Source organism: Gymnoscopelus microlampas, assembly GCF_963454915.1.
Source record: "Gymnoscopelus microlampas genome assembly, chromosome: 19".
Taxonomy (NCBI): domain Eukaryota; kingdom Metazoa; phylum Chordata; class Actinopteri; order Myctophiformes; family Myctophidae; genus Gymnoscopelus; species Gymnoscopelus microlampas.
Genome location: NC_139956.1, coordinates 26965664 through 26978649, shown reverse-complemented (window position 1 = coordinate 26978649; position 12986 = coordinate 26965664). Strand labels below are relative to the sequence as shown.

The 12986-nt window shown below is 44.3% G+C and overlaps 1 protein-coding gene across 1 annotated transcript in view; it reads right to left on the bottom strand.

The window, feature by feature from the left end:
* Nucleotides 1–760: 760 nt before the first annotated feature.
* Nucleotides 761–12986, bottom strand: part of rin1b (Ras and Rab interactor 1b) — a gene marked incomplete at both ends in the record, with an annotated part of 27729 nt that continues 15503 nt past the window's right edge. Inside the window, 4 exons of the mRNA XM_084042324.1 lie at nucleotides 761–1084; nucleotides 7741–7910; nucleotides 9362–9493; nucleotides 10675–10998. Coding sequence (XP_083898450.1) covers nucleotides 761–1084; nucleotides 7741–7910; nucleotides 9362–9493; nucleotides 10675–10998 — 950 coding nt within the window. The remainder of the gene's footprint in view (nucleotides 1085–7740; nucleotides 7911–9361; nucleotides 9494–10674; nucleotides 10999–12986) is intronic.

The following is a 12986-nucleotide window of genomic DNA, read 5'->3' as shown; positions in this document are numbered from 1 at the left end:
TTGTCCACCTTTGGAGTAACATCATGGCAAGGTACTGTAACTACACAACCCAAACCTCTACCAAAGTGGTCTTGCCCTTTAAGTAGTCTCTCAAGACAAACGCGTTGGCGCTCTCAATTTCCAAATGCTTCCGCCTACCCGTCTGTAATTAAGCAGCTCTGACACTGAGTAGTAAACAAGATGGATATCCGGTCATTTCCCCACGTCCGTATCCCCCGTGCCGTCACTTAAATAACTCCTACTGGAAAACGAATTAGTAGAAGCCTTGCCAGCTATAGCTGCTCAACAGAAATGCAAAATCAAAAAGACACATCTCATATAAGATATTTTACAATACATTTTCGTGAACACCGTGTCATGATGATTGGTCGAATATCTTCTGGTCTGAAGAGCTTTTCCGTTGAAACGACGATGGCTTCCTCTTCTGAAATTTGAACGGGCTGAATTTACAGACTGTCTCTGGGACATTCGAAGATTGTAGAAGAGACAGGCTGGCTTGAGAGACTAGTCCTTTTAGGGAATAGTTAACCATGTGAGATCCAACCCCTTGGTCTCAAGAAGAGCTGTGGTATTTAACAACACGTCCTCACCCATCATCACCACCACCAACCACACAACACAGCAACCAAGATCACCGGGGAAGAAAGGGACAGAACAATAGAGAAAGAAAGAGAGAGTGAGTGAGCGTGAGGCCAACCAACCCCTTCCCGTGCTCCTCCTCCTCCTCCTCTTCCTCATCCCTCCGGCCCACGCTCCCGTTCTACTCCTCACACACCGACTCGCTCAGGTCCACGGCGCCACCTCTGGTGAGCCTCCGCATCTTGCTGAAGTCGTGGTCGGTCCTCAGGTAGGAGAGCGAGGGGCCTCCCTCGCTGTGGCCGGCCAGGTCCTGGGGCTGCGCCTCCGTGGGCAGGGCCCTCATCTCCCCGCCGCTGCGCCAGTAGAGTGTGTAGCGCTGGGGGTCCGACACGCCGAACGTGTCGGCACACAGCTGCGCCAGGGCCTCGCTGCTCTCCCCGGCCCTCCACTGCAACGTACGCACCGCGCTGCGCTCGCCGTCCTGGAAGAGTATCCGAACGCACCTCTGGGGAGAGAGAGGGAGAGGGAGAGAGGGATTATCAGACGTGGAAAGAGAGAGAGAGTCAGAGTGATGGAGATACCTACACAAGAGATACCAACACAACTAGACACAAACAGATGTTTTCTATTGATGCAAGGCTTGTACTTTGGAGATCAAAAGAGGGACAGAGAGTGACATCAAGAACATAAAGAAAATGAGTCAGAGTTAAAGAGAGAGAGAGATAGAATGCTGTGCAGGTAGTGAAACACTCTGATACGATGAGCAGTTCATCTATATTGATCTAGAAGTTTGATCTTTGATATTGATGCTTTGGTCAATACTGATCTTTACTTTCATGCCATTCAAACAGACAGAAAAGAGCGAGAGAGAGAGAGAGAGAGACAGAGGGCTAGTGGGAGAGACACGTGAATACATATTAAACACGTGGGTATATACTGTAACTATACATACAAACAGAGGTCAAGAGGCTTATGGAGGAAGGTCAACAGAGGGGTAGGAGGGAGAGAGAGAGACAAAGGCAGAAAGAGCGATGCCAATATACAAACTGGCAATATGAATGCCCAATGTGAATGAAACCATGCTCCCACGAAGAGTTGTTTTACATTAAAAAGTGCAGAATCCTCTCAGACAGACACACACACACACACACACACACACACACACACACACACACACACACACACGCACACGCGTTACGCTTTTGATCAAAACCCCTAACAACATTTCTGTCTGTATCATGAGTCACAGCACACACAGCAGGGCTTCAGAGGAAATCTTTCACTATTAACCCATTGCTGCTGGTTTTCGATCATACCAGGTTAATTCGTCTAAAAGTCTAACTAGTCCTTCATTAGACACAGGGATCCGGAACCGGCGGAAGCAGATCGATCGTTAAGGAACCGGAATTGTTAAAATCCTAAAGGATCCCAACCCTAAGTACAAGGGGGTCCGTGAGCACCAGAGACCCCATGAAATCCATTTCCAAGCTGCCCCCCGATCTTCAAAACAAAGTTCATGGTCTCTTAAGTAAAGATTTAAATCTCTAACCAGAAAGCAGCTCAAATAGGTCAATATAGCATTACTTCACAATCCAATGTGAAAAAGTTCACTCAGTTGCGTTTCTCAAAAGGAGAAAATCAAACGTTCCACCGTTCACAAGCCTTAACAAAACTAACACATACGACATGATGCTGTTATATAACAGCCTGGCCACCCACAAACGCCTTCACCACACACACACACACACACACACACACACACACACACACACACACACACACACACACACACACACACACACACACACACACTAGAAAAATACCCAAACTTGCCAATGGGGGAAAAGAAAATTCCACGCATATACATATGCCCCCCCCCCCCCCCCCCCCCCACACACACACACACAATCCACCCTCCTTCACACTTTCACATACACCTGGCCAATTACAGTATCTATTGACAAACACCACCACACTCATTATCAACAGGTGCGCACACACACACACACACACACACACGCCAAAAACACCAAAATAAAAACAGCCAACAGCGTTTTTTAAAAACTTACAGAGTCACTCAGCTCCTCACCGTCCGTGTGCATATTGTGTTTGCCTGCCTCGATGTGTAGATGCGGCTCAATAAATTTCATGTTATCTGACCGCCCACTCCTCCATAGCACTTAGCTCACTGATCCCCGCCTGTGTCAGAGAGAGAGTCGGTATCTGGCTGCCGGGCGAGCTCTATGGGGCTATTTGAAGGCAGCAAGACAGGAGAGAGAGAGAGGAACCACGTGACAAGAAGACCCAAAAAAAAAACAGAAGCCCGCTGTGGATGAGAATGCCATCCATTGGCATGTGTCAGCCTGTCAGGTCATTAGAACCAAACGAAGGCCAGAGGAGTGGCACGGCGGAAGAGCCAGAGGGCGCAGTAATAGGGCATGTGTGTGTGTGTGTGTGTGTGTGTGTGTGTGTGTAGGGTTCGATATGCTGGTGGGGATGGGGGCATGCCCCTGCTTTTGATATCTCCCTCATGGTCATTCATTATTATCTCCAGTGGGGGATATGTTTTATCCGTGCTTCCTGTCAAACTGAATTAAATACATGCGTTTCCTTTTGGGAAATTCGATCTGTCTGATATGTTTAATATCACAATTTAACAATTACACACTAATGTATGTTAACAAAGTTAACCTCTGCATCCCTATTCTCTGGGCAAATTTTAAAAATGTGTTCAACATTTTCAACACAGACATTTTAAATTCTAAAATAGTAAAACATGGCAGTGAATGCGAGCTTGTAGATCTACTATTTTCGTCACACAAAGAAGTATAGGGCTTAAGTGGTGATTGCCACACACACGTGTACAGTATGTGCGTGTGTGCATTATGTGTGGTTAACAGTATAAGCCAGTGAGCCCATCGGTGGATTACCCCTAAAGCTGATCCTCCAAAATGAATATTAAATATGTTGAATAGAGCACGCAAAGTAGAGAATGAAATGCAGGCGTATTGTTTTAAGTGTGATTACATAATATTGTAGTATTGTCTCGTGTAGCCAGCCAATCGGAGATCTCCTCTTATTGATATGTGTGGTGACCAGTGGTGGAAAGTAACTTGTAAATTGTACTTAAGTACAATTTTTAGGTATTTTTACTTTACTGGAGTACTTCGATTTTTCAATAATCTTACTTCTACTCCTCTACATCTCAAAGGCTAGTCTCGCTAGCCAGACCCCACAGAAAATGAAAAACAGCGACCTCTGCTGTTTGTGATCATTGTCTGTGGGGTCTGGCCGGAGGCAAATGGAAGCCTAGCTAGTGCGCAGGGAAACACCGGTTTCATGTCTGCCTATAGCGCATCACTTCCGGTTGGTGCGACCATGTTTTCATTCCCACTAACAATATTTCTACACGGAACACTAACACCACTTCTCCCAGAGAACATGGATGGTTTTGGTTATAAGCCCACTTGTTTCTATGATGAAAGAGTAATTTAAAATGTGAATATCTTTCCGTGGTTTTGTCCGCTCCGAGGACGCTATTGTTAAATTAGTTTCGGCTAGTTTCGAGGGGGGGAGGGTGGATCATGGTGGATGGACACGTGAATCCCGCCCACTACATTTGATTGGGTAAAGCGCGGCCCACTTCCTGATCTGAAGGCACGCCCACTTGTATCCAATGAGCACTGGTTAGGACGAACCGCTCCGACAGATTCCACCGCAGGTCGGAATCTGTTCTTGAGAGATTACTCAAAGGCAAATAGCGTACTTTTACTCCACTATAATTATTTGGAAACTTTAGCTACTAGCTACTTTGTAGATTTTGATTATTATTACAAAACCACTTCAGACCGATACTTTGGCAATTTGAAAATAGCCGATCTACAAGCTCACAACGCGTCACTTTCCAACACGTTGTGAGCTTGTAGATCTGCTAGTTTCAAAGAATTATTATACATTTGAAAACTTGTGAAATGGGAACTTCTGCGCAATGAGTAGGCCTACTTTTACTTTTGGTACTTTAAGTACATTTTCATGCCAATACTTTTGTACTTTTACTCAAGTAAATACCGAACTTTTACTTGTAAGAGAGTATTTCTACACTGCAGTATTGATACTTTTCCTTAAGATTTAAAAAAAAAAACTTTTTCCACCACTACTCTTATTGATATTTATCATCATCATCAGGTCTCTTGCTCGGCGGCGACGCCATGCGTAGAGCCAATCAGCTTCACCAATCTTCTCCATTTGGGTCGGTCCAGTGCTAGGGGCTCCGTCGGCTTCAGCCAGCGACAGGCCCATTTGGTGTAGGTCCCTGGTGATGGCATCAATCCAGCGTGTGCGGGGGGCACCACGGGGGCGTTTCCAGCCGGCTTTTGGTTGGAAGTGGAGGATAGCGGATGTAGGGTGTTAAGGAGGGAGTCTTTTGACGTGGCCGTACCAGCGCATTCGACGCTGTGCTGCCAGACGGGACGCGGGGGGCTGTTGGGTGCGTTCCCGCAATGTGATGTTGGAAACCCTATCTTGCCATTTTATCCCCTCTATTGAGCACAGCGCTCTGGAGTCAAAGCCATCGATTCTGCCAGCCAGGGTCTTATTGAGAGGCCAAGTTTCTGCTCCGTAGAGAAGGATGGAGAGGACTGAGGTGTCGTAAATCCTTAATTTGGTCTCTCTTGATATGGAGTGATGTCTCCACAGCGGCTTCCAGAGAGTTTTCATGGCACTGGCTGCCAGGGCACGTCTCCGATTTATTTCTGGTGCTATATTGCCATTGTTAGTGATGATGGACCCAAGGTAGTTAAAGGAAGTCACAAATTCAACTTCCTCTCCACTGATATGCAGCGGAGGGGGGGGCTTCACCTCCGATGTGCATTCATTTTGTTTTGGCCCAGCTGACCTTTAGACCCAGTTTGTTGGCTTCCTCTTGTTAGATTTCCAAGGCTTCTTGTAACTGATCAAGAGTGGAGCAGAATAGTGTAGTGTCATCTGCATATTCCAGATCTGTGCGGGGGTAACTACCTAGTTGGAAACTATTCCACCTAGTTTAACCACTGCAAAGACTTTAGGGAGGTCCTTCATATAGGGATGGTAATATAGTGAAATATCAATGGTTTGAATCACTGGACTGGTTTAAAAAACAAATTTGAATACAGAAAGAGAATGAGGAACACCATGTCCTAACTGAGATGTGCAGAAGAAGCGTTAACACCAGAAGAACTGTTGATATGTATATGACTGTGCCTGAGAAGCAGGGTAGTCGTGGTAAAACAGTAGCTGCTGCACACAGTCAATTTCAGAAAAAAATAACTCAATGAAAAACATAATTGACGGAACTGCACAAAAAACTAATGTAATCTAAAATGGACATTAATTGTGTTGTTCAAAGTGGTTAAATGTCCAGTCTACTACTGTCTGATGTACCACTCCTAATGCTATTGCATTGTTTTATAGAGAGGGCAATATAAATGCTCTTCACGAAGCTAAAGCCAGAGTTGCACATAGTTGTGTCTGGGTGTCGTGCACCCGGGAAAGGCCATTCTTGCGCTGTGGCCCTTTTTGAGCTTGTTGATCTGCTTTTTTCGATGCAGGAACCCGGTGCGCAACCACTATACATCAGCCTTATCAGCAAAACACTCACAATGCACCAGCACACAATAAAGCTTTCCTACTGGACATACTGTACACTTTACCAATACAGAATGAGAGGACTGGGATCTGAACCATCCCAGAAACAAGCAGCCCCACATCCTCATCATCCACACGGTAGCCGGAACGCTCGCCCCAAAACATACTCGTCCCCATTTCTTCCACAGACCGCTCGCCCCCATTCGTTCTTGTATTCGTTTTACTGAGGTTAAAGGACAACTTTAGTTTTTTACAACCAAGGTTTATATTTTAGCTTGTAATTAAGGTAAATAAAAGATGAGTGTTATTTTTTTTTGCTTGCTTTCTACAGTTTTGGCAATTTTTGCGATATTTTTTACAGTGGGCGGGGGCATTCTGTCCAGTGGCTAAATATGCCTTTTTTACACAATAAAAAAGGTCCTGTGGTCTTTGATGGCCAGATGTGAGTTATTGGGGGCTAGAAGAGCTACTGTAAATAATAATAAAGAAAACACCGGGTTATTGTGTAAAAAAATACATATTTAGCCACCGGACAGAATGCCCCCACCCACTGTAAAAAAGATCGCGAGAATTGCTAAAACTATAGAAAGCAGTACATTTAAAAATTTTAACACTCATATTTTATTTACTTTAATTACAATCTAAAACATAAACCTTGGTTGTAAAAAACTAAAGTTGTCCTTTAAGGTTAGGAATACGTTTAGGTTTAGCCATAGGGTTAGGGTTAGGGTTTACTGAGGTTACGTTTAGGATTAAGGCTAGGTGTAGGCATAGTTTTATTGAGGTTACTGAGGTTGCCGGTTTTGACCCGGACGAGCCTATATTTTGGGGCGAGTGTTCTTGTATTCATCCACACCACCCATTCAACCCCAGACGTACAGTAGGACAAAGAAGACACGTACTCCACTGCATGCTTCAACAGCACCTTTGTATCTGGTGCTATTAATAACTATTAATATAAATAATGTAATGGAGAGTCCTCTCTGACCTGTACAGTATGTACATGCGTGCGTGTATGCATGGGTTTGTTTGTTATGGCTTATCTATCAATACTGAATGTGAGTGAAAATGTGCATCTAGTAGCAACCTGAATGAAAATAATTAGTAGTGCTGCTTGCTGTTGGGAGGGTTTTACCACGTCTGGTCATAAGACAAGACAAACCAAAACCAAACAATAACAAATAACAACCCCCTAATAAAAAAGTAATAATAATAATGATGATTATTATTATTGTTGTAATTATCATTACCCTTATTATCATCATTATTATTATTATTATTATTATCATCAGTTGTGTCATATAATCCCGAATGGGATGTGCCAAAATGGTGGCATGACGTTCATTCATATAAAGATCCTTAGTGGACCGTTTGGAAGAGGAAGTAAGGATAGAGTGGGAGTGGAAAAAAACGAATTCATAAGATCAATGGACCACTTCCTGTCGCCCTCCCTGCAGTCATAAAGAGGTAACTGCAGAGAAGGCGCCCGCCCCCTTAAACTCACTATCCACCCTATAGTTGAGGAATTATTGAAGATACCTGACTGTGCTGGTTGTCCCTGTGCCTCTGGGCCTCTCGGCCTCGCCTGCGGCCCCACTCCCTCAGCGCCTCCTGGGCCTCTGGGTTCAGACGACCCGGGGAAGGCTGCTCACCCTCCAGGCTCTGGATCAAGCAAAGGCTGGCGTACACACTGGTTAGGTAGTAGCCGCCTGGAAAAAAACAACAACAACACAGAAGGCTTCAAAACACACTGAAAACCAATATTAGATTAGAATAGAATAGATTAGATTAGATCAGATCAGATCAGATTAACGTCTCCATTGGTACATGACCAGGGCAAGTGGAAACTGCTTTCAGTACAGCGTTATGGAACGGAAAAGTACACATGCATGCTGGAAGACAATAAAGAGTAACGCAAAACCCAAAGTGGTGGAACAGGAGCAGCTAAAGGACAACTTTGCTTGTTTTCAACCTAAATCCCATTGTTGTGATGTGAGGAGATCAATACTAATAGAATGATCATAGAGTGTAAGGAATGTATGCTTGATGAAGTCGTTGATATGATATATTCATTGCTGAACCATGTATGGTGAAAGAATGTTTAGCGGATGCTTCTTGGTGTCGTATGTTTGGACAAATAGTATATGTGACGTCCTCTATGATTTTATTGTTCCTCTATTAGCCCGATGAAAGGAACTTTGGGTTGTAATTTGTTCTGGTTATTTACTCGGTACTACTGAGGAGAAGGAGGAGGCTATTCATGAAGCATCATGATTATAGAATTGCAAAAGTAGTATTAAATTGTCGCTGTCAGGCAGAAACCCATTATGTCCTAAAACGTTACTTTTTAGGAAATCGAAAAAGAAATAACCTGTGTTATTGGATCTAATGTAGTCATTATTAGTCACAAGCTTTTCAGTCTTGAAATATTTATAAAACGCACAGACAGACATAACCCCTTTCACTACTTTTGAGCGACAATCTTGTACAACAAAGTGGGCATTAATTTACTAGCAAAATGTTAAGTTGTACCTAGCGTTGGGATCCTTTAGGTTTCCTAAAGGGACCCTTACAGGTCTGTAACTCTGAGAGTGTACAAATGGAACCAAATACACCCGTGTTATGGTGGTCCTTGAAATTAAAATGTTTGAGAACCACTGGTATTGTAATTGTATAGCAGACGTGAAGTCCACACACCAGCCCTGTCAGTGAGATAAAACCCGGTTCCCGAAACGGTTCCAAATGTGATGGAACCGATTCCGGTTCCTCAATGTTGTACCAACTGTGGACGAAATCATATTATGTTATCATGATTGGTTATATGTAACCTTATTGTCAGTACATTATGTTGTTCATCTTATGTTATTCATCTTTGTGCCCTATGATACATTATATTTTACATGACGTAGAGCCAAGATGTCTCTCCTTGGCCTGATAGCTATTGTTTATGGTACAGCTTGTCCTTGTAACATGACAGTATTACCATGATCTGATTCCTTGTGCTCCGGGCAGAACGATTGTACCACAGGCCTATGCGTACTCAATATACACCTCCCTTGTCCGCTTATGTATTAAAGCACCAACCCCACCACCTTCTAAGTACTGACTCTGGCCCCTTGATTTCCTATCACTGATTGACCGTTGAATTCCAAAACACTACCTTCTCCACAGAGCCAGGAGGGCTCCAGCAGCTCCATCATGTACTCCACCTCCAGAAGAATGTGAGGCCTGTTACACTCCACTATCACGTAGGACAGCCATGGCAGGAAGTTCTCCCAGCTCCTTTCCTGTCCTGGGGGAAAAAATGAAATAGAAAACCTATATATAAAAACATATGTGGAGAAAAATGCATAGACTTATTTCTTTGGCCAACTGTCAGTGTCCACATGAAATCTGGTGCTGATCAGATCCGCGGGTGTTTGCGAGATTAGATAAACATACACACACACACACCCTCTCGATTTAAATTTGTCTTTAACTACCTTTCTTTTAGCTAGTGTGTTGTTGTTATGCGTATGTTTTTACCCAGTAGCACTTTGATGCCTGAAGAAGGTCTATGACCGAAAGCTTGCTAATCTATATAAAAAATAAAACAATTTTGCATAGTTTTTAGTGTGGAGAAGCTGCCTTTAATTGTTCATCTGGCTTCATTTTGACTCCAGCACCTCACCCAAGTCTACTGGCAGATGAGCGGTGTTTTTTTCCCTCACTATTTTACTCTGTAGCACTTTGACATTTGTTTCAATATACATAATAAAAATATATTATTATTACTGAAGGCCAGCCTCCTACAGAGCCACAGCATTAAAACAAAAGCACATCCACCCTTTCTCCCTCATTGACAAATGAATTCTGGCTCTATGAATATTCATTATAAGCAAATATCACAGGTCTAGCAGCACACCCAGCACTGCTGCTCACAGCAAAGTGATTTCAGATTACAGCAAGTGGCTAATTTGCATATTGGACCGTGATAGGTTCACAGGACCGCTGATGTCACAAAGCTCCCCACCACTCATGTGAAACGTTCTGTACAATCAGTATAGTCAAAGTCAAGCATCCAAGAGGAGTTAGCTGTAGAAAAAACACATTTTGAATGGAGTGGGGCTATAACCCATTCAATCTGTATTGGCTGACAAATAAAGTTTAACCTTGAACCTTTTTTGGCGAATGTCCACCCCCCGTCCCCGTCCCCCAGAATAGGCATGCAGGGGTTCAAGTGGTTAAGTTCATCTGATTGTATATCGTCTCTGTCGGGTGGAAACCTCATATGTCCAAAACTGTTACTTTTCAGGATTAAAATTCAAAAAGCGACGCGTTTCAAGCTTGCAGATCTATCTGCTACTTTTTATGCTTTTGTGTGACGGCGTAGTAGTTTACGAAAAAAACACAAACGGCAACGATATTCATCTCGTCCCATTCCGTCACCATCTACAACCTTTTGACCAGGCACGCAATATAATGGCCACTCACCATGCGAGGTGGACCCCATGGCGTTGTGGACACACTTGCACAGCTGCAGGAGCAGGAGAACCTTGTCGATGGGTGAATGCGTCCGCTGCATCAGCGCCAGCTTCTGTCTCACTCTCTCCACCTGCTGGCGGCCGTCGGGGACGACCCCCGTCCCCCGCATGCCCAGCCGCTCCATGGCCGCCGCGTCCCCCCTGTGGCGGAGCAGGCTCTGCGTGAGCCGCTGCGTGGAGCCGTCCTCGTGGTGCAAGGCCACGAGAGCCTGGCTGAGAGGGGACTTGAGGGGCCTGAGCACACAGCTGAACATGGCTCTCTCCAGAGCCAGGTCTGCAGAAACGTAACAGAATAGAGGAGACAATATTTCTCTATATATACATGTATAGGTAGGTAGATAGATATACAGTATGTGTATTAAACCAACCCACCCACCCAACCACCCACACACACGGAGTGCGGAAGTGCCCGGGAAGGCACCGGTTGACTTCTTTGGGATGTCCGTCCCAAGAAGTCGCGATATGCATTTTGGGGAGTGAGACAGTGTTGGTTGTTGAATTGCCAGAAAAGACTGCGCAATTTACACAGGCAGCAGCTCAAATCACTTTGAGCACAACTGGGTGAGAGTGAGAGAGACAGAGAGAGAGCGAGAGTCATTTATCTTTCCATTCCCACAAAAATATATAGGGAGTGGGCATATTTCGGGCACAGTTACGAATGGTGATTAATCATGATTAATTCATTATTAATCTGTGATTAATCTGATACAAAATTACAGCCCTAATATATACTTTATCCTATATTAACCCATTAAGATTTAGATTTTAATGGGTTAAAATGGCCTTGTAGGTGGACAGTGCGTGGACCGTGGGTGGGCATCACAAACGTAAACTTGATGTTCAGGCCGCAAAGTCCTGAAAATCAAGTATTAGATTCAAAACGGCATTCTGGTCAGAGGTCAGTTGTTCAAAGATGAAGGCAAATATAGTTTTCATCATCGCGATCGTCAGGGTGATGTGATTCTGAGTATGTTTGCATGCCCGTCAGCACTGCAGTTGTCATGGACACTCGTAAATGCCACATGTAGGTTAACCCATTAAGACCGGGAACGCATCCGTGTAACCACTTTATCCATATTTTATACTGGCTATAAATATACAAGCTTTGGAAGATATACAAGCTTGAACAAAATATTTTTGAGATGGGGGGTCGGCGGCCAAATTCATATAATTTTGGGGGTCCTTGACATGAAAACGTTTGAGCACCACTAATATTATAGCAACATAGGTTTTTCAGAAAACTGTTAGGATTTAGAAGACATTTGTAGAATCCTCAGAAGCAAAGATCTGAGTTACAAATGTTCGCTTTAAAAAATATATATATTCAAAGATTTGCACACATTTTCCCAATTTTCAAAGAAATCTTAAAATGACACAAGATGCGTTCCCGGATTGAATGGGTTAAAATCTGTCTGAGCTCATGTGCCAGTAATGAGAATTCTACGATGGCCAAGATGTGGGACGTGCTGATAATAGCAGAAGGCTTTTTTTTTTCCTTTCCCCCACAGGCAGCTTAAGTTTTGTTTCCATGGAAATATTCACAATATTCAGTCTATGTCCTTATACAGTACAGTGGGATATTTGGAACAGGATATGAAAATGAGGTTTAAAATAGCTTTTCATGAGTACGGCCTTCACTGAGAGGTGAGCGATAGATAACATGTAACCGCTACACCCTGTATGCTGTACAGCAGGGGTCTTCAACAGGGGGTCCGAGACCCCAAGGGGGTCCTCAGAGTTACTACAGGGGGGCCGCCAAATCTTTGTGTGATTTTACATTAGCCACTTGAACCCTAGCATCCCTATCTGAGAAGAACTTTAGCCCATGGAGACTCTTTCCAGCGGCCTCACCAGTCATCTCCAGCCTCCCACATCTGGCTAGCTCTTAATAGCAGTTCCCGATCACGTCATAAGTCCTCTATCTCAACATTGCCAAACGTAGACATTACACCCCCCCCCCCCACGCACACACACACACAGATTCAGTGCGTCCTCCAAGTCTGCGTCATGTTTGTGCAACTGCACAAACGTGACGCAAAGCATGCCCAATCCGTGAACCGGTGGTTTGCCTACTCCCCCCCACACACACACAACACACACTGATTCAGTGTGCCCTCACCCGACCCGGACAGACACACATTCTCCAAAACCGCTGGTCTGATTGAATTCCCACTCGGCACAAACCATCGAGATCGAGTGTCATCTGCGACACACACACTCCAAGTCTCAAGTCGTTCAGTCGGACGGTGGCCGAGTGTTGCC